Below are 24,216 nucleotides of genomic sequence, written 5' to 3'. Positions count from 1 at the left end.
TGATGGAGGGGCAAAGTTAGACACTACATCCGATCTAATGATTCAGCCATATAGACAAAATATGCAGAATGTGGTGCCATGTTGACCACAGCGTGGGTTGGTGCGATGCAGTACCTGAGCTGGCCTGTAGGTGTGCCTGGAGAGCCAGGTTCTCCTCTTTCAGGACTCGGATCTCATTGGACAGCTGGCTGACAGAGTCCAGCCCCTGGATATAGATGTTAGTGGGGGCTCCTCCGTCGTGGCCGGTGGTGGCCAGGCGTTCCTCTAGCTGCTGTCTGAGCCTCTCGTTGGTCCTGATGGTCTCCTCCAGCCGCTGACGCAGACACCGCACCTCTCTAAGGTGCTCTTCGATCACGTCCACACCTGGGGAACACAGGGCAGAGAAGGGGGTAGATCAGCTTTAATATTGCAGATAGATTGTAACTTCCATCAATGTAATTGTCTGCATCACTTTCAATCCCCCATATGTTTTTTTTCTCTCGCAAATATATATGTGTATATATATATATATATATATATATATATATATATATATATATTGTGTATATATATATATATATATATATATACACATATACATACATATATACATACACATACATACACATAAAGGTAAGTGAGGGAAGCCCCGCTCTCTCGCTTCCCCAGATGTTTAGTTAATTTTATTCCGATCTCTTTTGCATTATTGTAGCCTTTTCTGTAGCCTGTCAACTATGTGTCTGTCTATCCCTGTTCTCTCCTCTCTGCACAGGCCATACAAACGCTTCACACCGCGTGGCTGCTGCCACTCTAATCTGGTGGTCCCTGCGCGCACGACCACGTGGAGTTCCAGGTCTCCGGCAGCCTCTGGAACTGCCGTTCTACGGCCAACAAGGCAGAGTTCATCTCAGCCTATGCTACCCTCCAGTCCCTCGACTTCTTGGCGCTGACGGAAACATGGATTACCACAGAAAACACTGCTACTCCTACTGCTCTTTCCTCGTCTGATCATGTGTTCTCGCATACCCCGAGAGCATCTGGTCAGCGCGGCGGTGGCACAGGAATCCTCATCTCTCCCAAGTGGACATTCTCTCTTTTCCCCCTGACCCATCTGTCTATCTCCTCATTTGAATTCCATGCTATCACAGTCACTAGCCCATTCAAGCTTAACATCCTTATCATTTATCGCCCTCCAGGTTCTCTTGGAGAGTTCATCAATGAGCTTGACGCCTTGATAAGTTCCTTTCCTGAGGATGGCTCACCCCTCACAGTTCTGGGTGACTTTAACCTCCCTACGTCTGCCTTTGACTCATTTCTCTCTGCCTCCTTCTTTCTACTCCTTTCCTCTTTTGACCTTACCCACTCACCATTCCCCCCTACTCACAAGGCAGGCAATATGCTTGACCTCATCTTTACTAGATGCTGTTCTTCTACTAATCTCACTGTAACTCCCCTCCAAGTCTCCGACCACTACTTTGTATCCTTTTCTCTCTCGCTCTCCTCCAACACTACTCACTCTGCCCCTACTCAGATGGTAATGTGCCGTCACAACCTTCGCTCTCTCTCTCCCGCTACTCTCTCCTCTTCCATCCTATCATCTCTACCCTCTGCTAAATCCTTCTCCCTCCGATCTCCTGATTCTGCCTCCTCAACCCTCCTCTCCTCCCTTTCTACATCTTTTGACTCTCTATGTCCCCTATCCTCCCGGCCGGCTCAGTCCTCCCCTCCTGCTCCATGGCTTGACGACTCATTGCGAGCTCACAGAACAGGGCTCCGGGCAGCCGAGCGGAAATGGAGGAAAACTAGACTCCCTGCGGACCTGTCATATTTTCACTCCCTCCTCTCTACATTTTCCTCCTCTGTTTCTGCTGCTAAAGCCACTTTCTACCACTCTAAATGTCAAGCCTCTGCCTCTAACCCTAGGAAGCACTTTGCCACCTTCTCCTCCCTGCTGAATCCTCCTCCTCCTCCCCCTCCCTCCTCCCTCTCTGTGAATGACTTCGTCAACCATTTTGAAAAGAAGGTTGACGACATCCGATCCTCATTTATTAAGTCAAATGACACTGCTGGTCATGCTCACACTGCCCTACAATATGCTTTGACTTCTTTCTCCCCTCTCTCTCCAGATGAAATCTTGCAACTTGTGACGGACGGCCGTCCAACAACCTGCCCGCTTGACCCTATCCCCTCCTCTCTTCTCCAGACCATTTCTGGAGACCTTCTCCCTTACCTCACCTCGCTCATCAATTCATCCTTGACCGCTGGCTATGTCCCTTCCGTCTTCAAGAGAGCGAGAGTAGCACCCCTCCTCAAAAAACCTACACTCGATCCCTCCATTGTCAACAACTACAGACCAGTATCCCTTCTTTCTTTTCTCTCCAAAACTCTTGAGCGTGCCGTCTCTAGCCAACTCTCCTGCTATCTCTCTCAGAATGACCTTCTTGATCCAAACTAGTCAGGTTTCAAGACTGGTCATTCAACTGAGACTGCTCTTCTCTGTGTCACGGAGGCTCTCCGCACTGCTAAAGCTAACTCTCTCTCCTCTGCTCTTATCCTTCTAGACCTATCTGCTGCCTTTGATACTGCAAACCATCAGATCCTCCTCTCCACCCTCTACGAGTTGGGCATCTCCTTACCTGGGGAACGGCACCTCCTGAGGGGAACGGCACCTCCTTACCTTCAGGCTCTGATCAGACCATACACCCAAACGAGGGCACTACGTTCATCCACCTCTGGCCTGCTAGCCTCCCTACCTCTACAGAAGCACAGTTCCCGCTCAGCCCAGTCAAAGCTATTCACTGCTCTGGCACCCCAATGGTGGAACAAGCTCTCCCACGACGCCAGGACAGCGGAGTCACTGACCACTTCCGGAGACACTTGAAACCCTACCTCTTTAAGGAATACCTGGAATAGTATAACAGTAATCCTTCTACCCCTCCCCATCCCCCATAAGAAAAGGGGGGAAAAAGAGTGGTTGTCCCACTGGCTATCCTAAGTTGAATGCACCAATTTGTAAGTCGCTCTAGATAAGAGCGTCTGCTAAATGACTTAAATGTAAATATACATATCCTTTCAAAAAATATATTTCCCTTTATTACTTTCCAAGCCCACCACCCCTTCCCTAATTGGAGAAACTAGTGAACAACAATGCTTAGGCCTCTACTTCCAGCTTATACATACTATATACATTTTATGGACACAGTCAATTTTACAATAATTCTATTTTGTTTGTTTTTACTCGTGAACTTCCTCTACCCTCAACCTCTCCGATCATTTTCATGATGTCCATCCGGTTTGCTTCTATATGCCATATCTTTCTAACTGTGCTCTTTCACAAAAGCTCTCAACCTATAACCTATATACTTATTATGGACACAGTATGCTTTACATTATTAGTTATCTTGTTGTTATTAGTTGTTGTTAGTTGTTATTAGTCCCATCCTTCAACTCCATTCAACACCACCCATCTATCTCTTAACACCATCCATATTGGATTTCTATTTCCCATATATTTTTCAACTTTACTGTGATGTTTTACAAAAGTTCTGAACCTTTCTATTCTCATTGTTTCTACAGATTGTAAATTGAAAATAAACATTTTTGCTAAAAGTATTATTATATTATTGATCGATTGACTATGACTTTTCAGATCACCCAGTAATGCTATCTGCAGGGTTAGCTCCAGGTAAATATTGCAATCCTTTAGCCATTCCTGGACCTGTGCCCAAAAACAAGCTACAAATAGACAGTACCAAAACAAATGATCTAATGATTCTGTCTCTTCGCAGCAAAATCTACAGAGCTGGGAAGATTGTATCCCCCATATAAATAACATTCTATTGGTAGCAAGAATTTTATACAAGAATTTAAATTGAAAAATTCTAAGTTTTGAATCCTGCATCATTTTACGTATCAGTTCATAAACACTATGACATGGAATCGGTAAGTCAAAAATCTCTTCCCAACTATTTTGCAATCTATATGGGATGGCTGTCAATCCTTTGGTCCTTAAATGAAACTGGTATACTTTTTTATTTATCACAGTTTAATAACATAATTAAAGCCGACAGACAAGTTCCTTACTTTTTCCCCCTTCCACTTTCCTCTTCCATTTTTGCGGTAATGCTGCAATTATTTGGTTGTAATTTTGGGTAGAGCAGACATTTCTATATGTTTTTGTTAGCTGCATGTCCTACTGATGATATCATTTACGAAGATTATACCTTTTTTAAACATTTTGTCAAAACATAATGTTTTTTTTATCAATTAGTATATTAGAGTTTAACCACAATATTTGTTGCATTATTTGTTCTGTCGTTTCTGGAGGATTAAATTGAAATTGCAACCAACTTTCTATGGCTTGTTTTAGAAAGTGATATTTTGGAGATTATTTCCTTTTCAAATAACTGAAAGTGAGAGGTTGTAATCTGAATAAAGGGAAAAAGGCCATTCTTGAACATTAGGTGAGACAATCTTACTAATTTGCTAGAGAACCAGTTCGGATTTAAGTATAACTTTTGTATGACTGAAGCTTTTAGTGATAAGTATAATGCTTTAATATTTAATAATTTCAGTCCTCCGAATTCATATTCATTATATAAATAGGCCCATTTAATTTTGTCTGGCTTGCCGTTCCAAATAAAATGGAATATTTTTTTCTCATATAATTAAAAAAACTGTTCGCTAGGCGTAGGCAAGACCATAAGCAAATAGGTAAACTGGGATAATACTAGACTTAATCAGGGTGATTTTTCCACAAATTTACAGGTATTTACCTTTCCATGGTAGCAAGATCTTATCTATTTTTGCTAACTTTCTATTAAAATGTATTGGAGTGAGATAATTTATTTCATTTGGGATATGTATTCCGAGTATATCCACATCACCATCAGACCATTTTATTGGAAAACTACATGGTAATGTAAAAATTGTATTTTTCAGTGATCCAATACGTAATATAGTACATTTATCATAATTTGGTTGTAATCCAGAGAGGTTAGAAAATGTATCTAGATCCTCTATGAGGCTGTGGAGGGATTCAAGTTGTGGATTTAAAAGAAAACATTAATCATCAGTTTACAATGACACCTTTGTTTTTAAGCTCTGGATTTCTAATCCCTTGATATTATTGTTGGATCTGATTTTAATAGCTAACATCTCGATGGCCATAATAAATAGATATGCCGATAGTGGACAACCTTGTTTCAATCCTCTTGACAGTTTAAAACTTTCTGAGAAATAGCCATTATTTACTATTTTACACCTAGGGTTACTATACATGATTTTAACCCAATTTAAAAGAGATTCTCCAAAATTGAAATGCTCCAGGCATTTATATATAAACCTCAGTCGTACTTTATCAAATGCCTTTTCAAAGTCTGCTATGAATAGTAGGCCTGGTTTCCCAGATTTTTCATAGTGTTCTATTGTTTCCAGTACTTGCCTTATATTATCTCCAATGTATCATCCATGTAGAAAACCTGTCTGATTAGAATGAATAATGTCCGACAATACCTTTTGAATTTTATGCGCTATACATTTTGCTAGAATTTTTTCATCACAACACTGAAGTGTAAGGGGCCTCCAATTTTTAAAGTTCAGATTCTTGTTTACATCAGCATCTTTGTGCATACTGTATATTGTGCATGCTTTGGTTATAGATGAAACGAGATGCTGTAAAATAGTGTACAGCCAATATGTAAAGTTCATCAAAAGTTGAAGTTCATGGATTAGTATACAACGATAAGTTCAAAGATAAATCATTCAAGTGTCCTATGAATAATCTATATGGAAAATAATTTGATCAATGGAAAGGGGTCTTCATACCAGTGAAGCTGTTTCTTGAATTGTTTCCTGATGACCCAACCCTGGCTGGCTCAACCATGTTCTCCATATCCCACAATGCACCATTCTCCACCAGGCCTGTGTCGGCCTTCAGGGCGTGGCCTGCGGGTCGGCCACCTAGCTGGTGTGGGTAAAAGGCATGATGGGTAATCTGCCCGAAAGGGGAGTGGTCTGGCTGGTGGTGGGCGGCCGGTGGGAGGTTAGACAAAGCCTTGGCGTGCGGAACCACAAAGCCTGTAACCATGGATATGGGAGAGATGTCAGAAACACAGTCATACAGAACAGAGAAGTAGTCTGTATTTATGAGCCACACTTAGGTGCTGTTAAAGGAGTAGTTTACTATATTACAACTTGATGTTAGATGGTTCCAACTGTAATCCATGGTTCAGTTTTCTTTAAACAGCCACTACAAACTTCAGCTAACCTTAGCACCACACACTAACAATCAATGGAAGTGATGGGTGCATGTGAGCATGTTTAAAAAAATTATGTCCAATTCACCTGAAATCAATTCAAATCAACTCAATTTTTGGTTTGATGTTACTTAAAGGTGATTTGGCCATTTGGCCCCAACTTGTGTTTGATGATACAGCGCCTGCTTCTGGTCCAGATATGCTGTAATACCCTCTAAAGGGAAAGCGTTCTTGTTAGAGGGTATTACAGTATATCTGGACCAGAAGCAGGTGCTGTATCATCAATCACAAGTTCGGGAACACCATACTGAGTAATCTTCCTCGTTGGATTCTCTAGTCTAGGATCTCTCAACCCCAACATTGACACATCCACACCAAGTTTTTACTCTGTATATTCGCTGTCTCATCCTGATCCACTCTAGGCATGCTATGCTAGCCCTAACATCATCCAATCAATCAAATGTATTTTATAAAGCCACTACTCCAGGCAATGCTGTCCCTATCGGTATTACACGAATACATGCTACAGATTCTACTCCATTCTGTTACTCCCCCAATCCACAGCACCAAGCCTGTCCCTCAGTTAGTATACTCAAAAAACACATGCTAACGCTAACTTTGCTCACTCTCATTCATAGTCATCTCTCTCTTTATGTAGTGTTGTGTTGTCTCTATTGTTGTGATGTGTGTTTGGTCCTATATTTATATATATTTTTTTGAAATCACAGCCCCCGTCCCCGCAGGAGGCCTTTTGCCTTTTGGTAGGCCATCATTGTAAATACAAATTTGTTCTTAACTGAATTGCCTAGTTAAATAAAGGTTAAATAAAAAATAAAATAAAAATCTGTCTAAGCAGGGTATCCAACTCCTGTTGCGTCGCTTCCACAGAGAAGGTCCTGATCTGAGGGTTAAAGGTCATATGCTGACCCCAGGGGTCATGGTTAGGGTACAGGCGGGGAGGGACTGGGAGGAGGGTAGGGAGCAGAACACAGGACCTGTCTGACTGGCCATCTCAGGGGTGGAGTACAGCATGTTAGGACAACTGCTGGAGAACTTAAGACAGGGTGGAGGGAGGGAGTGGTGGAGGTCTGGAAAAAGAGTGGTGAAAGGGATGAGAGGAGGTTGGAAAGAGGATGGAGGGAGATGTAGCGTATGTGTCTATGAATAGCACATGTTACTTAAGTTTAAGTGACTACTATACCTGTGTTTCCTGGGCCATGTCTCGCCCCCTGTCCCTGCTCTTCCTGAGCGTATTCGCTGGCTGCGTCCACATCTGAGCACAGCTCCAGGTCCTCATTGGTCCGGCACTCGTCTGACACAAAGGAGGTCCTGTCTGATTGGTCAGTGGTCTCTGAGTGGGCGTGGCTGCTGCAGGGGGTGTCGGAACGCTGCTGTAGCTTGGTGTGGAGGGACTCGATGATCTTATCCTTCTGCTGGAGCTCCTTACTTAGCCTAGGGAGAGAAAGAGAAAGAGAGGTTGATTATCTCATCCTTTGCTACAGCTCTTTACTCAGTTCCTACAAGACATACACGTACAGACAGACAGACATAACCACACACACAGACATAGGCCACCAAAAAACAGGCCACAAACCAGCAGCATATACCTGGAAAGATCCACCACAGAGCTCAAATACCGCAATCAAGTTCTAATAGAAGTTGTATAACCCTTTTCTTGCCCATTGAACCCACCTTACATTTCCAGTTTCACCTGTAGGAACTCCCGCTCTATCTCCATCTGTTTTCGTAGGATGTCAGGCTCTCTCCCAGCGCGATCCCCCACACACAAAGACCACAGAGAGTCCCTGTACATGGGGCTGCTCTTATCGAGCATGGACTTCCATAGTGGAGCCATAGATCTGGCAGACAAATATTCTTATTTGTTATAGAAATAGTCCTAAAAAAAATGTCCTTCCCAAGTCAGGTCAAATATAATATAACATCCAAAGTGAGTCTTCTCAGTTAAACGTCTTCCTTAGTCCTATCTCTTCCCTGTCTTCTCTTTACACTCTCAGAGAGAATAGTTTAGCGAGCCCCATCCAGAATAGAGCGGTGGGAGGATTGAGGCAGTGTGTGTGTGAGTGTGTGTGTGTCACGCAGTCTCACTGAGCCTCTTAAGGAGGGCCCACGGGACACCTGTGGTTCACCCAGGTACATTCGACAGCCTGGCCTAGGGATTAAATTAGCAGTCACCCTTCTGTGTGTGGATTAACATTCTGTCTCCTCTCTCCGCTCCAGCATATGCTGCTCCTTGATAGAGCTGTGGCGGTCATGACATTTTGTCAGCCGGTGATTGTCAAGCAAATAACTGCCGGTCTCACGGTAACTGACCGCTAATTAACATAAATACATTTACATAAACACATTTAAGAAAGCACATTTGAGGAAAATGCTACCAAAGTTCTATCAATACATTGACTGTAGTACTTGCGCTGCTAAAACGCTCGACCACTGTTACTCCCCCTTCCGGGATGCCTACAAGGTCAGACCACGACTCCATTTTGCTCCTCCCTTCCTATAGGCAGAAACTCAAACAGGAAGTACCCGTGCTAAGGTCTATTCAACGCTGGTCTGACCAATCGGAATCCATGCTTCAAGATTGTTTTGATCACGCGGACTGGGATATGTTCCGGGTAGCCTCTGAGAATAACATTGACGTATACACCAGTGGAGGCTCCTCAGAGGAGGAAGGGGAGGACCATCCTCCTCAGCGAATTACATTTAAAAAAAAGTAAAACATTGAAAAGGTTATCCTTTTTAGATAAAACTATACTAAATACATTAATGTCACCAAATAATTGATTAAAACACACTGTTTTGCAATGAAGGTCTACAGTAGCCTCAACAGCACTCTGTAGGGTAGCACCATGGTGTAGCCGGAGGACAGCTAGCCTCCGCCCTCCTCTTGGTACATTGACTTCAATACAAAACCTAGGAGGCTCATGGCTCTCACTCCCTTCCATAGACTTACACAGTAATTATGACAACATCCGGAGGACGTCCTCCAACCTATCAGAGCTCTTGCAGCATGAACTGACATGTTGTCCACCCAATCAAAGGATCAGAGAATGAATCTAGAACTGAAAGCATAAGCTACAGCTAGCTAGCACTGCAGTGCATAAAATGTGGTGAGTAGCTGACTCAAAGAGAGAGAAAGACAACAGTTTTCAACAAATTAATTTCTTCAAAAATGAGGAGAAGCAAGAGAGAGCGAGAGAGAGAGAGAGATGTCATCATTTTATTTCACTTTCAGTTTCACGTACTTAGCTAGCAAATGCAGATGGCTAGTTTAGTTACTCAAACGCTATGTTAGCTAGCTGGCTTTGACTATCCAACATATACTGGAACTCTTCCAAGTCAAGGTAAGCTTTTGGTTTTATTAATTTATTGCCACCGCGGCCCACCGGTCTAACTGCTTACTGACTACACTGTAATGTTACTGCATGATTGTATCGGGTTTACTAACGCATTAGTTATATTAGCTATGTTGACTAGGACGTTATTTTAGCTAATATGGGGCAATGATGTAGGCTGTGTGTAGCAGTTATGACATGTTTTGGCTTGGAAAGGTTTCTTCGCCTGGTCACATACAGCTGATGTGTTGTTCATTGAAGTCCACAAACAAAGGGAAAAAGTGAGAGGAGGAGAGTGCATAGAGGCTAGAATGAATACAACGTGGCTGCTATGAAAGTGAACTCTGTTTATGCGTGATCAGGGGTGTATTAATTCCACCGATTCTGTTGAAAAACGTTTCTTAAATGGAAGCAAACGAAACGGGGATAAAAATATCTGATTTTGTCCAATAGAAACTCTTGTTTGCAACTGTTGGACTAATGATTACACCCTAGATAAGCTAGATGCAGGCAAGAGTGTACAAGGCGGTATTGAATGTGTCACTGTCTGTCCATGTGTCACTGTCTGTCATCTCAAATGTTTCTCTCGACCTGTGTGTACCTACGTTGTAAACTTTCATTCATGGCAACCTCATGATGGGTATAGGGAAAATTAGAGTATCATGTAGTAGCCTAAACCTTTCGATGTTACATTGAACTGGGTGAATGGAATATGAATGACAGTCATCCAACATGCTGGAATAGAAATAAGGCCTTGCACATGAAAAAAAAATGGTCCTCCCTCATCATAAACGGCACTGACCGCCACTGGTATACATGGACACTGTGACTGAGTTCATCAGGAAGTGTATAGGGGATGTTGTTCCCACTGTGACTATCCGTGGATAGATGGCAGCATTCGAGCAAAACTGAAAGCGCGAACCACCGCATTTAACCATGGCAAGGTGACTGGGAATATGGTTGAATACAAACAGTGCAGTTATTCCTTCTGTAAGGCAATCAAACAGGCAAAACATCAGTACAGAGACAAGTTGAGTTGCAATTCAACGGCTCAGACACGATACGTATGTGGCAGGATCTACAGACAATCACAGATTACAAAGGGAAAACCAGCCACATCGCGGACACCGATGTCTTGCTCCCGGACAAGCTAAACAACTTCTCCGCCCGCTTTGAGGATAACACAGTGCCACTGACGCGGCCCACTCCCAAGGACCATGGGCTCTCGTTCTCTTTGGCCGACGTGAGTAAGACATTTAAGCGTGTTAACCCTTGCAAGGCTGCCGGACAAGATGGCATCCCTAGCCGCATCCTCAGAGCATGCACATACCAGCTGGCTGGAGTGTTTACAGACATATTCACGCTCTCCCTATCCCAGTCTGCTGTCCCCACTTGCTTCAAGATGTCCACCATTGCTCTTGTACCCAAGAAAGCAAAGGTAACTGAACTAAATGACTTTCGCCCCGTGGCACTCACTTCTGTCATCATAAAGTGCTTTGAGAGGCTAGTTAAGGATCACATCACCTGTACCTTACCTGACACCCTAGACCCACTGCAATTTGCATACCGCCCCAATAGATCCACAGACGATGCAATTACCATCACACTGTACACTGCCCTATCCCATCTGGACAAGAGGAATACCTATGTAAGAATGCTGTTCATTGACTATAGCTCAGCCTTCAACACCATAGTACCCTCCAAGCTCATCATTAAGCTCGGGGGCCCTGGGTCTGAACCCCACCCTGTGCAACTGGGTCCTGGACTTCCTCACGGGCTGCCCCCAGGTGGTGAAGGTAGGAAACAACACCTCCACTTTGCTGATCCTCAACACATGGGTCCCACATGGGTGCATGCTCAGCCCCCTCCTGTACTCCCTGTTGACCCATGACTGCGTGGCCACGCACGCCTCCAACTCAATCATTAAGTTTGCAGACGACATAACAGTAGTAGGCCTGATTACCAACAATGACGAGACAGCCTACAGGGAGGAGGTGAGGGCCCTGGCGGAGTGGTGCTAGGAAAATAACCTCTCCCTCAACGTCAAGAAAACAAAGGAGCTGATCGTGGACTTCAGGAAACAGCAGAGGGAGCATGCCCCTAGCCACATCGACAGGACTGCAGTGGAGAAGGTGAAAAGCTTCAAGTTCCTCGGCGTACACATCACTGATAATCTGAAATAGTCCACCCACACAGACAGTGTGGTGAAGAAGGCGCAATAGCGCCTTGTCAACCTCAGTAGGATGAAGAAATTTGGCTTGGCCCCCAAGACTCTCACAAACATTTACGGTTTTACCGCCTGGTACGGCAACTGCATCGCCCGCAACCGCAGGGCTCTCCAGAGGGTGGTGCGGTCTGCCCAACGCATCACCAGGGGCACTCTGCCTGTTCTCCAGGACACCTACAGCACCCAATGTCACAGGAAGGCCAAAAAGATAATCAAGGACATCAACCACCCGAGCCACGGCCTGTTCACCCCTCTACCATCCAGAAGGCGAGGTCAGTACAGGTGCATCAAAGCTGGGACCGAGAGACTGAAAGACAGCTTCTATCTCAAGACAATCAGACTGTTAAATAGCCATCACTAGCCGGCTACCACCCGGTTACTCAACCCTGCACCTTAGAGGCTGCTGCCCTATATACATAGACATGGAATCACTGGTCACTTTAATAATTGAACACTAGTCACTTTAATAATGTTTACATACTGCTTTACTCATTTCATATGTATATACTGTATTCTATTCTACTGTATTTTAGTCAATACCACTCCGACATTGCTTGTCCTACTATTTATATATTTCTTAATTCCATTATTTTACTTTTAGATTTGTGTGTATTGTTGTGAATTGTTAGATACTACTGCACTGTTGGAGCTAGGAACACAAGCATTTCGCTACACCCGCAATAACATCTGCTAAATATGTGTATGTGACCAATATAATTTTATTTTATTTGATATGATTTAGCATTTCCTGGCTTCCAAGCATAGCCTACAAGCCACTGATGCAGACCTTTGGAACATCTACATTTGAAAAAAGTATAATAAATCCATGTAATATAGCCTAAACCATCACAATAAATCCATTATTTATTTTAGACAGGGCTAAAGAAGCATGATATGAACAACTCTAAGTTGTCCTGATGTTAGGCCCTGATCTGGCTATGCCATATGGCTGTGGGCTACACTAGTTAATTTAGCAGACAAGATTTGCTTAAAATTCCATTGCATTATTTTATAGTATGAAGAATACAATTGAACATAGCTGAATAAAATAGAACGATTTGAGGGAGTGCGCACATGCGGCTATTCTGTGTTGAGCGGTTAACAAAGAAACAGGTACTCCTATATGCTTAATTTAGAGTTATTTATGTAACTTTAGTTGTGATACAAATGTTGGGCTATATGTTTTGATTTTTAATACATTCTAAAGCTGCATGATGCGACTCTAATGCATGAAAGGCATGAGCTCTGCTTTGTTTTTTTTTGCAGGCTGTACACATACTTCATCAGTCTCTCATTCACAATTTGACAAGCACACAAGTGGCTCAGGTAGTGCAGCTCATCCAGAATGGCACATCAATGTGAGCTGTGGCAAGAAGGTTTGCTGTGTCTGTCAGCGATGTGAGCATGGAGGCGCTACCAGGAGACAGGCCAGTACATCAGGAGAAGTGGAGGAGGCCGTAGGAGGGCAACAACCCAGCAGCAGGACTGCTACCTCTGCCTTTGTGCAAGGAGGAGCAGGAGGAGCACTGCCAGAACCCTGCAAAATGACCTCCAGCAGGCCACAAATGTGCATGTGTCTGCTCAAACGGTCAGAAACAGACTCCATGAGGGTGGTATGAGGGCCCGACGTCCACAGGTGGAGGTTGTGCTTACAGCACTGGCGCCCTGTGCTCTTCACAGATGAAAGCAGGTTCACACTGAGCACGTGACAGACGTGACAGAGTCTGGGGACGCCGTGGAGAACGTTCTGCTGCCTGCAACATCCTCCAGCATGACCGGTTTGGCGGTGGGTCAGTCATGGTGTGGGGTGGCATTTCTTTGGGGGGCCGCACAGCCCTCCATGTGCTCGCCAGAGGTAGCCTGACTGCCATTAGGTACCGAGATGAGATCCTCAGACCCCTTGTGAGACCATATGCTGGTGCGGTTGGCCCTGGGTTCCTCCTAATGCAAGACAATGCTAGACCTCATGTGGCTGGAGTGTGTCAGCAGTTCCTGCAAGAGGAAGACATTGATGCCATGGACTGGCCCGCCCGTTCCCCAGACCTGAATCCAATTGAGCACATCTGGGACATCATGTCTCGCTCCATCCACCAACGCCACGTTGCACCACAGACTGTCCAGGAGTTGGCGGATGCTTTAGTCCAGGTCTGGGAGGAGATCCCTCAGGAGACCATCCGCCACCTTATCAGGAGCATGCCCAGGCATTGTAGGGAGGTCATACAGGCACGTGGAGGCCACACACACTACTGAGCCTCATTTTGACTTGTTTTAAGGACATTACATCAAAGTTGGATCAGCCTGTAGGGTGGTTTTCCACTTTAATTTTGAGGGTGACTCCAAATCCAGACCTCCATGGGTTGATAAATTAGATTTCCATTGATAATTTTTGTGTGATTTTGTTATCAGCACATTCAACTATGTAAAGAAAAAGTATTTAATAAGATTATTTCATTCATTCAGATCTAGGATGTGTTATTTTAGTGTTCCCTTAATTTTTTTGAGCAGTGTATAATTCACAAGTGATAGGCTAATATTGTCACCCATCACACTATTCTTGATTTAATCTTGTCTTTACATATACTAAATAATATATGTGTGAAATTTGTTTTAATTTAGAATGGACCATTATCATGCAGGGGCAGTGGAAAAAAATACATGTCATCTGTGCACTTAAATAGCGAATGGAAGGGGCAGCGGAAAAAAATACATGTCATCTATGCACTTAAAGGAGGATGCCAGGTAGGCTATACTCCTGTTTTAAAGAGAAGCAATGTGCTTAATATTAGGAAAGTTGATAAATAAATATAGTAAACCTAAAGACAGCTGATGGGATCCTCCTCTTTTTAATAGAGGCCATCACTCTGTTTTCTCATGCAATTGTATAGCCTATAGAAATGTTGCAACATCAGCAAGTGTTTGATTCGATTTTCGATTACATTTGCATTGATGTCAGAGTGATTAGAGGGACAATAGAGTGCGGGGTACCAGGCAGTTAGCAAGTTTGGTAGGCTACTAATGACCATCAGCAGCATCAGCGCTTGGAGAAGCCTAATTACCGTGACTAAACGGTCACATGGAATTTGACTGCCATCATGACTCGTGACCGCCGGTCTGGCGTTAATACGGTCACCGTAACAGCCCTAATCCTTGACAGCTTCATCATCTACATGCTAATTAGTAAACACCACAACAAAGCTAGTTGGGAGCTAACTTTGCCTGACAGGCTTTTAGACACACAGCCAGATTGAGAATCCTTCTGGGTGAAGTCTACTGGGGGTCTTGGTCTTTGATATTTCAACAATGTGACTTCTGGGATCAACAATACCATATCATTGCCAAGCCATTGTATAAAGGAGAAGCAGACTGGCACACACCCATCCTAGTTATAAGCATTATTTTCTCAAACAGAATCTCTATGCACATTGTAGGTACATTGAAGATCCATATCTATAGTACTAAATAAACTTCTTGCAAACACACAACCCAAGGAAGTGAACCATGGGAAAACCCCAAGGAAACCTCCATGTTCCTATGACGTAGGCAAGATTATTCATGTGAGCATGTGACTTCTAATGACTAAGCATGTACAGGTGAAACACACCCGTGTCTGGCAGAGGCTCGGACTGTTGATCTCTACCCCTGCCAGCTGCATAACGGGAGAGAGTCCACTGTAGGTGAATGGAATACCCCTTTCAAATGGAGACACATCATTAGGACATAAAACCCACCGTAAAGCAAGCAGCTCATGGCCCATCTTATCATCATGGAGCTCAGCACGGTCACCTGAGGAGAGAGAAGGAGTAGTGGAGAGGGAAGGGAGGACAGAAGGACAGGGGATCAGGGAATGTGTGTGTTTGTCTGTGTCTGTGTGTGTGCCCGTGTGTATGTGTGTGTCTGCATATGTTTGTGTGTGTGTGTGTCCACACTCACGCCCACTGATCTTGGTGCCCACTCGTTGTGCCAGGGCAGTGCTCTGTGCCAACTGCTCTCTGAAGCTCTGGCCCATGTAGTAGTCAATGTCGTTGGCACGCAGCAGCTCCTCAAACGTCTATCGAATCAATTACATTCAGTTAATAGTTCAATAAAACCATTTTTTATTTCAATTACATTTATTTGATTCAATCACTGTCGAAGTGGTACATAATGTCCTAATCTGTGGAGAGATCGTAAGAGTGTCATACCTTGGTGGTGTCTCCCAGGTGCTGTGTGAGGATGTGACACACTCCGCGGCCCTCCCTCATCTTCTGACGCAGGTGGGACAACTCCCTGGCCTGTGCCTGGATCAGAGTGTTGTACTTCCTGTGCAGAGAGGGAGGAAAGGGAGGGGTCAAGACATAAAAGACCCAGAGCCCCATCGTCATCATCACCATTTTCATTGTTATCATAGTCATCATCATAGTCAATATCATCATTATTTCCTTCCTTAATTTCCTCTCTCTATTTTTCCACTCACCCGGGCCAGGTAGCACACTTCCCCTCCTCCACCACCCCTCCTTTCCCCTCCAGCCTGGAGCTCTTGAGTTGGGCCTCCAGTGAGGCCACTCGGGACACCAGCTCTCGCAGCTCCCGGCTGGGCTTGGGTTCCATGCGAGGCCCCAGGCTGTCGGACATCCAGCCCTCATCCTCTTCCACACCGCTGGGGGCTGGGGAGGCCTCGAATGCCCAGTTCACCTGATGGAGAGGAGAGAGGAGAGAGGAGAGAAAATACTGAATAGTCATGGAAAATTTCATATCAGCCCATAAACCAAGAAGCGAACAAGACACAGACGCAATCAATCAACTGATCAATCAATAATCAATCAATCAGATCTTGTATGTATATGACGTACCTTGCGCGGGGTGCGTTCCAGACTGGATGTGTAGTCGCTGGTGGTGGATAGTGAACGCACACGTAGCTGCAACTCACGAATCACCTTGTGACAGCGGGTCAGCTGAGAACGCAGGTCCTGGACCAATTGCTGTAGAGAGCCTGTCCTCGACTCCGCCCCTTCTTCAAAAGCTCCACCCACACCCACATCACCATGGAACCAAACCCCAGCATGCTCATAGTCCTGCTGGTGGCTCAGTAACGTACACATCTCCAGATCATCAAACTCTGAGGGAGGAGCGATACAGAAAGAGGCTAACAAGTTGTATAGATCATCACACCCGACACAGGTAAGGTAGTGACAGGTGAGGTGTGTGTGAGAAGTAAAGTAGGTACTATATGGTGAGTTTGAGATGTCTCAAGTGACAAAGTGAGATAAAAGCAGTGAGAGGTGACATTGTAAGTGAGGTGAAAGGTGAGAGAAGCACAAGATAAGACAGGGGTGAGAGAAAAGACAGGTGAGACTGGACTGGACAAATAAAGGAAAGACACAGCTAAGTTACCTGGGCTGCTGACGTCCTCTCTCTCTGCCTCGTTCTCACTACGGCCACACGTCTCGTAGCCCAGGTCCTGTAGGTCCACCTGGACCTGCTTACTGTCCTGCTCAACTGATGTCTCCGCTGAGAGAGAGTGCGTGAGAACCATTACTCAAACCATTGAGTAAATTACATAGAGTGATTCAATTAAGTTAATCAGCTACACTGTATTTAAATGTGTTCTTTCCAGCTATTATTATGAGCCGTCTTCTCCATAGCAGCCTCCTGTGGTATGCGTGTATGTTTTCGGCATATATATGATGACTCACTCAGTAGTTCCCTGTAGTCCTTGAGTTGTTCAGCCTGTGCGTGGACTGTGGCCTCAGACACCATGAGTCTCTCCTGCAGCTCTCGGCTCTCCTGTCTGTTCAGCGCTAAATCAGAACGCAGACGTACCACCTGCTCACGGAGACCCACCTCCACATGCTGCCAGAACCCGCCCACATCACCAGTGACATCGTCAGACTCCGCCTCCTATAGGAATCAAGACAAGGCCAAATCCACTTGAATGCCCCTCCAACTGGTGGGAAACTCGTCTATAATCCCTGAGCTCCGACTTCTCCCACACGCTGACCTCTGACGTCACCTACTAAAGAAATATCTTGATAACAGGCAGTTAAATGTAACAACCAAACATTATTTATAAAAAGCAATATATTAATCTGATTTTTGAACATTTAATTACAAGCATGATAGCTGTACTTTTAGTTTATGGTTGACACGGCTTGTTGTCCATTAGCCAATCAGCGTTTCTAAACAAGTTCAAAGCATTTTAATGCATCCAACTGGTATTTACGACTTCACAACTGGTAATTTACACCTTCCCACTTAGTTATGAACTCAGCATGAGATACAAAAAAAGAACAATGCCTGCTGATTCACTTTTACAAGAGTAACCTAACTAGCGTAAACCATAATGGTTGAGCTTAAACCATAATGGTTGAAATGTTGTTATATCAGTAGCTAAAATAAAGATAATGGAAGCAGCAAACAGAGGTCAGAAACCTTTTTATTATGTATAGCAGATATAAGAAGTTTTAATATGTCCTTGTGTCGTATTTCCGGAAGCACATGCAGAAACACAGAACACTCCTTTCCTCTTGCCTGAAACCCAGGAGCAGCGGCTGCCTGCCCAGAGTCAGTCGTGCTGCTTATATAAACTATCCCAAGGTTAAGAAAACATCCCTACATAGACTGCTATAGCTACACCAACACAGAGATATGAGGAGAGAGGGGGAGGGAAGTAGACACAGAGAGAGAGGGAGAGAAAGGGAGGATAGATAAGGTGCAGGGGACAGAGATAGGGAAAGATCGATAGAGGGAGGGAGAGAGAGAGAGAGAGAGAGAGAGAGAGAGAGAGAGAGAGAGAGAGAGAATGTAAGGGAAGAGAGGGAGAGAGAACGAGATAGAGAGAGACAGAGAGTAAGATGAAAATGTAGAACGATAAAGAGAGTGAGATGTTAACACTATTCCGGCAAACACTGGTTTAGGGTAGAGGAGTGTATCTTTACCTTCTCTGTGTGGTCTGGCTGACGGTGGGACAGAAGAGTTCCCAGGTCTAAGGAGTGAGGTCTGGTACACTGTCTCTTTCCCCTTCCCTCTCTCAGCCTTAATGCTGGGGGGCCTCGCTTGCCCTGGGTGGGTACCACTGCTGGTAGTACCTCTTCCTCTTCCTCCATCTCCTCCTCCTCTTCCTGTTGCCATCCTTGGCACATGTCTGTTGGATCTTCCAGCTCTCCTAGACCCTCTACTCCCCCTTGGTTCTCTTTCAGGGCCTCATTCTCTTGTTGCAGCCGCAGCAGTGTACTCCTGCAAGAGATGGAAAGTAAACCATTGGATTCAGTATTAATAACAACAACTACACTGCTTAAGGGTTATTGTAATTGCTTGGATAACCTTATCCACTATTATGTATTGATATTTTTCATTCTTTATATGCGGTGAGCACTGTACAGAACACCAGACGAATTATCACTGTGAATCATTGTAATGTTGTATCATGTAATGTTTGTTTGTGTGTCAATTAATCCCGTAAGGGATGTGCCAACCAACTGGGATGGGATGGGCCGCCAAAAATAATTCATGAATTAATTCACTACAACAACTACTGCAATGACATTCAGACTGTGAGCCTTTGACAGTGCTTCTAGTAGGTAGATGTTGTACATGATCTGGGCTAGGGCTACAGTATAGACCATTTAATGTGTGCTACTAGTAGATACTGAGGTAAGTAGGTGAGTGGGTACTGTGTAGGTACATACCTCATCTGGGCTAGGGAGGAGCAGCCGGTGGTCTCCAGCTGTGTTCTCATCTCCTCCAGTTCTTCTTCTAGTGCCCTCTTCTGTTCAGCCAGCTGCTTCACCTGCCCCTCGGCCCCCTGGGACAGTGCTCCACTCACAGGTCCTCCAGACAGCACCCCCTGCTCACAGGCCATTCCAGCATTCTGGTTAAGAAAGAGAGAAAAGAGAGTTAAAGAGAGGGTTAACAGAATTACAGTTTCATAACATGAAAAAGGACTTGTTAGTCTGGGTACTGGTCTGCGTCTGCTTAAGCTAACTGCTTTGTTATTGTCTTATTTGGCAAGGGAACAATGCAGCGTTGTTGAATACAGAAACAGTCTGGCACCCAGGTTGGAAGATTGTCAACATTAAGCTCTAAAGTACAAGGGGATGAGAGAAGTGTTGGAAATACCATACCTAAGGCAACAACACTGGAACATTGGTACTGGAACATTGGTACCTTGTGGGAGGCAACCAGTCTGTCTAGAGAGACTACGATGAGAGGCACAAGGCTAGTGTACAATTTAAGATTTAAAGGTAAAAAGTCACATGTACCTTAGTGGAGGCCAGGCTTTTGGCAGTCAGTTTCTCCTCATCGTCTTCGATACTGTCTGAGAACTCATCAGTGCTGCCCTCTTCATCATCTCCCTCCACCTCTTCCTCCGTGCTGAGCTCTGAAAACACAACAGCCAACCGATCAGATCAGACACTTCCTTGTCCTTCTTTTCTCCCTCCGCCTCACTTTGTCTCTCAACCTCTCCCCTACCAACACTCTACCACTCTCTCCCTCAAACTATTTTTCTTCCTCCCTCTTTCTCTACCTCTCTCTCTCCCCTTCTCTCTTTCCCTGGTCTGAATCAAATGTTATGTCAGGAGTAGACAGCCAAACACACACACACACACACATTGAGCCTGGCCCAGCCGCGGACAGGACAGCCCCTCTGTCTTCTGCCCAACCCTGTAGTGTGTGTGTGTGTGTGTTCACTCTGTGCTGGGGATATGGACTCACACACACACACACACACACACACACAAAACGCACATACACACACTCTCCCTCTCTGTGGCGCTATGAGGCATGAAGTAATAACAACCACAAATATATATTTTTAACATTCTGTCATAAAGAGTGCATGTTCAACTTCATATATATATTTTTTCCATCTCAAGAGGTTAAATAAAAAAAATACTATAGTAAGTGCCTATTAAGTGCCAAATAAAGTAACAGGGTTGACTGTAACAGGGTTGATGATTTCTTCTTAAATCAGTCATACATCCCATTGTGACAGAGGGAATGGAAGCTTGTTGTGTGTTGCAAGCTCGCTCAGTTTTGCACCGAAAAACACCAGAAAATGGCCAAAAAGAGTAGAACTACTTTTACGCTATGATTTGACAATTAGATGTTCAATGCTTCTTTTTTTTCAGTATTTAAAAAAGAATAGTTTAACCATATTAAAATGACAATTCAATTATATGACTTTAAATGAGGGACAGACGTACAGTGCCTTGCAAAAGTATTCATCCCCCTTGGCGTTTTTCCTATTTTGTTGCATTACAACCTGTAATTTAAATGGATTTTTATTTGGATTTCATGTAATGGACATACAAAAAATAGTCCAAATTGGTGAAGTAAAAAAAAAGTAAAAACTTGTTTCAAAAAATTCTAAAAGATAAATAACGGAAAAGTGGTGCGTGCATAAGTATTCAACCCCTTTGCTATGAAGTCCCTAAATAAGATCTGGTGCAACCAACTACCTTCAGAAGTCACATAATTAGTTAAATAAAGTCCATCTGTGTGCAATCTAAGTGTCTCATGATTTCATTATTTATACACCTGTTCTGAAAGGCCCCAGAGTCTGCAACACCACTAAGCAAGGGGCACCACCAAGCAAGCGGTACCTTGAAGACCAAGGAGCTCTCCAAACAGGTCAGGGACAAAGTTGTGGAGAAGTACAGATCAGGTTTGGGTTATAAAAAAAATATCCGAAACCTTGAACATCCCACAGAGCACCATTAAATCCATTATTAAAAAATGGAAAGAATATGGCACCACAACAAACCTGCCAAGAGAGGGCCGCCCACCAAAACTCATGGACCAGGCAAGGAGGGCATTAATCAGAGAGGCAACAAAGACACCAAAGATAACCCTGAAGGAGCTGCAAAGCTCCACAGCAGAGATTGGAGTATCTGTCCATAGGACCACTTTAAGCCGTACACTCCACAGAGCTGGGCTTTACGGAAGAGTGGCCAGAAAAAAGCCATTGCTTAAAGAAAAAAATAAGCAAACACATTTGGTGTTCGCCAAAAGGCATGTGGGAGACTCCCCAAACATATGGAAGAAGGTACTCTGGTCAGATGAGACTAAAATTTTGCTTTTTGGCCATCAAGGAAAACGCTATGTCTGGCGCAAACCCAACACCTCTCATCAACCCGAGAACACCATCCCCACAGTGCAGCATGGTGGTGGCAGCATCATGCTGTGGGGATGTTTTTCATCGGCAGGGACTGGGAAACTGGTCAGAATTTAAGGAATGATGGATGGCACTAAATACAGGGAAATTCTTGAGGGGAAACCTGTTTCAGTCTTCCAGAGATTTGAGACTGGGACGGAGGTTCACCTTCCAGCAGGACAATGAATAGTTATGGACGCTCAAGTTTTCCGTTTTTTTGTCTTATTTCTTGTTTGTTTCACAATAAAACATATTTTGCATCTTCAAAGTGGTAGGCATGTTGTGTAAATCAAATGATACAAATTCACCCCCCCAAAAATCAATTTTAATTCCAGGTTGTAAGGCAACAAAATAGGAAAAATTACAAGGGGGGTGAATACTTTCGCAAGCCACTGTAAATGAATCACTAATCACATGAAATAAATAATATTCCAGAAATGACTTAACTAGGGGTTTACAATGATGGTGAAACTTTGAGAATTTGGGGGTTAAGTGGGTTAAAATCTTCCTAGAGGTGACACAGGGTTGACGGAGAGACATGTCAAAATGCTGCATTCTGGCACTCATTTCGTGGAACGACCCAACTGTGTGCATTCTTTGCATAGAAACGCACATCTGCCACCGATTAGAAGGAGGATAATGAAATCTTCTGTTCATGATCTATGGAAGAGTCTTATGGGAGAGAATATTCTTGGTTAGATTTTTTAGAACTGCCTATAACTCACTTATAACCCTTGGCATTGTGTATTAGGATGGGGTGGGTCAAAAGCTATGAGGGGGACAGGGGGACAGGGGGACAGTTGGCTGAGGGACAAGGAAGACCAGATCAAGTATAAGACAAACTCCCTCACTGCAAGGCTCTGTTTATTCAGCCTACAGAACAGCAGACCGTGGCCATTTTAGACAGAGCTGGTGTGTCCTACACTATGACAGAGCAATTTGTCTGAAGGGAGTTCATACAGGTAACTGCCAAAATAATGAAAACACCAACATAGTGTCTAATTAGGGTGTTGGGCCACCACGAGCCACCAGAACAGCTTTAATGCGCCTTGGCATAGATTCTACAAGTGTCTGGAACTCTATTGGAAGGATGCAACACCCTTCTTCCTCGAGAGATTCCATCATTTGGTGCTTTGTTCATGCTGGTGGAAAACGCTATCTCAGGTGCCGCGCCAAAATCTCCCATACGCGTTCAATTGGGTTGAGATCTGGTAACTGAGACACACACCCACACCCACCTTTAAACTCCCTATGCTCATTTGAGACCCCTCTTTCAAAGTCACTGAGATCTCTTCTAGCTATGGTAGCCAAAATAATGGGCAACTGGGCATTTTTATAAACAACCCTAAACATGGGATGTTAATTGCTTAATTAACTCAGGAACCACACCTGTGTGGAAGCACCTGCTTTCAATATACTTCGTATCCCTCATTTACTCGTGTTTCCTTTATTTTGGCAGTTACCTGTATGTACAATAGAAGCATCTATCTAAGCGCATTATGGAATTGTATATTCATGTAATTATAGTTGAATGCTATATAATTACATGATATTACAGTTAAATAATAACTAAATAACTAAAAAATAACTAGTTATTTTCATTGGCGGACATCTCCCTGTGTCCTTACCAGAGCCTCTGTTGGTGATGGTGAGACACACAGGAAGCACACAGATCCAGGCCGTGCAGACGTCATGTGATGTGCAAAATTCACTATTTGTATATGCCTTATATAATCTATCCTGTTAGATATAATGATTGGAAATCATAACTAGTGTGAGGCACATAACATAATCAGTATAGTATAATATATTCTTATACTCAATAGTAAGTGACTTATCTGTGTCAAAGTTGTCAATACACATCACAGCAAACTAGCCATGCAAACAACATGCTGGGATGCCATGCATGTGGCAGAGAAGTCATAGGTTAATGACAGAGAAATGGTAGTGTAACTCCCTCAAACATGAGAGATCTCTTTCTTCTGTGACAGAAAATGTGTCTTATAAGGATATTCTTAGAATATGTGTGAGCGGGTGAGAGTATGCGTGTGTGTGTATGCAAGTGTTTGTGGGCGGTAATGGTTAAGAGTGTGTGTTTTGAACACTGAGAGACTATGGCGACAGAGTGTAGAGACAGAGGTGACTCTTCAGACAGCGATGAGAAAAGTACATGATTACCACTTACTCTTTCTTTCACCTCAGGGATAGACAGAACACCCATTATCTGTTCTCTACTAGTTGGGGGAGAGGGGAGGGTTTGTTGTATTT

The 24,216-nt window shown here is 44.0% G+C and overlaps 1 protein-coding gene across 6 annotated transcripts in view; it reads right to left on the bottom strand.

The window, feature by feature from the left end:
• LOC121581219 (myomegalin) overlaps positions 1-24,216 on the bottom strand; it is an 88,933-nt gene that overhangs the window by 9,480 nt on the left and 55,237 nt on the right. For 5 of the 6 annotated variants that reach the window (XM_041896683.2, XM_041896677.2, XM_041896681.2 and 2 more), the window contains 14 exons: positions 20,054-20,172; positions 19,481-19,662; positions 18,731-19,028; positions 17,489-17,693; positions 17,187-17,303; positions 16,646-16,911; positions 16,270-16,487; positions 15,998-16,115; positions 15,747-15,864; positions 15,545-15,599; positions 7,438-7,688; positions 7,232-7,324; positions 5,806-6,057; positions 115-363 (listed from right to left, as the gene is read on the bottom strand). In XM_041896683.2, the coding sequence (XP_041752617.1) occupies positions 115-363; positions 5,806-6,057; positions 7,232-7,324; positions 7,438-7,688; positions 15,545-15,599; positions 15,747-15,864; positions 15,998-16,115; positions 16,270-16,487; positions 16,646-16,911; positions 17,187-17,303; positions 17,489-17,693; positions 18,731-19,028; positions 19,481-19,662; positions 20,054-20,172 (2,541 nt within the window). The remainder of the gene's footprint in view (positions 1-114; positions 364-5,805; positions 6,058-7,231; positions 7,325-7,437; positions 7,689-15,544; positions 15,600-15,746; positions 15,865-15,997; positions 16,116-16,269; positions 16,488-16,645; positions 16,912-17,186; positions 17,304-17,488; positions 17,694-18,730; positions 19,029-19,480; positions 19,663-20,053; positions 20,173-24,216) is intronic. The other variant, XM_041896679.2, reaches the window with a different exon arrangement.

Source organism: Coregonus clupeaformis, chromosome 14 (genome assembly GCF_020615455.1).
Source record: "Coregonus clupeaformis isolate EN_2021a chromosome 14, ASM2061545v1, whole genome shotgun sequence".
Taxonomy (NCBI): domain Eukaryota; kingdom Metazoa; phylum Chordata; class Actinopteri; order Salmoniformes; family Salmonidae; genus Coregonus; species Coregonus clupeaformis.
This window is presented reverse-complemented; position numbering and strand designations above follow the sequence as displayed.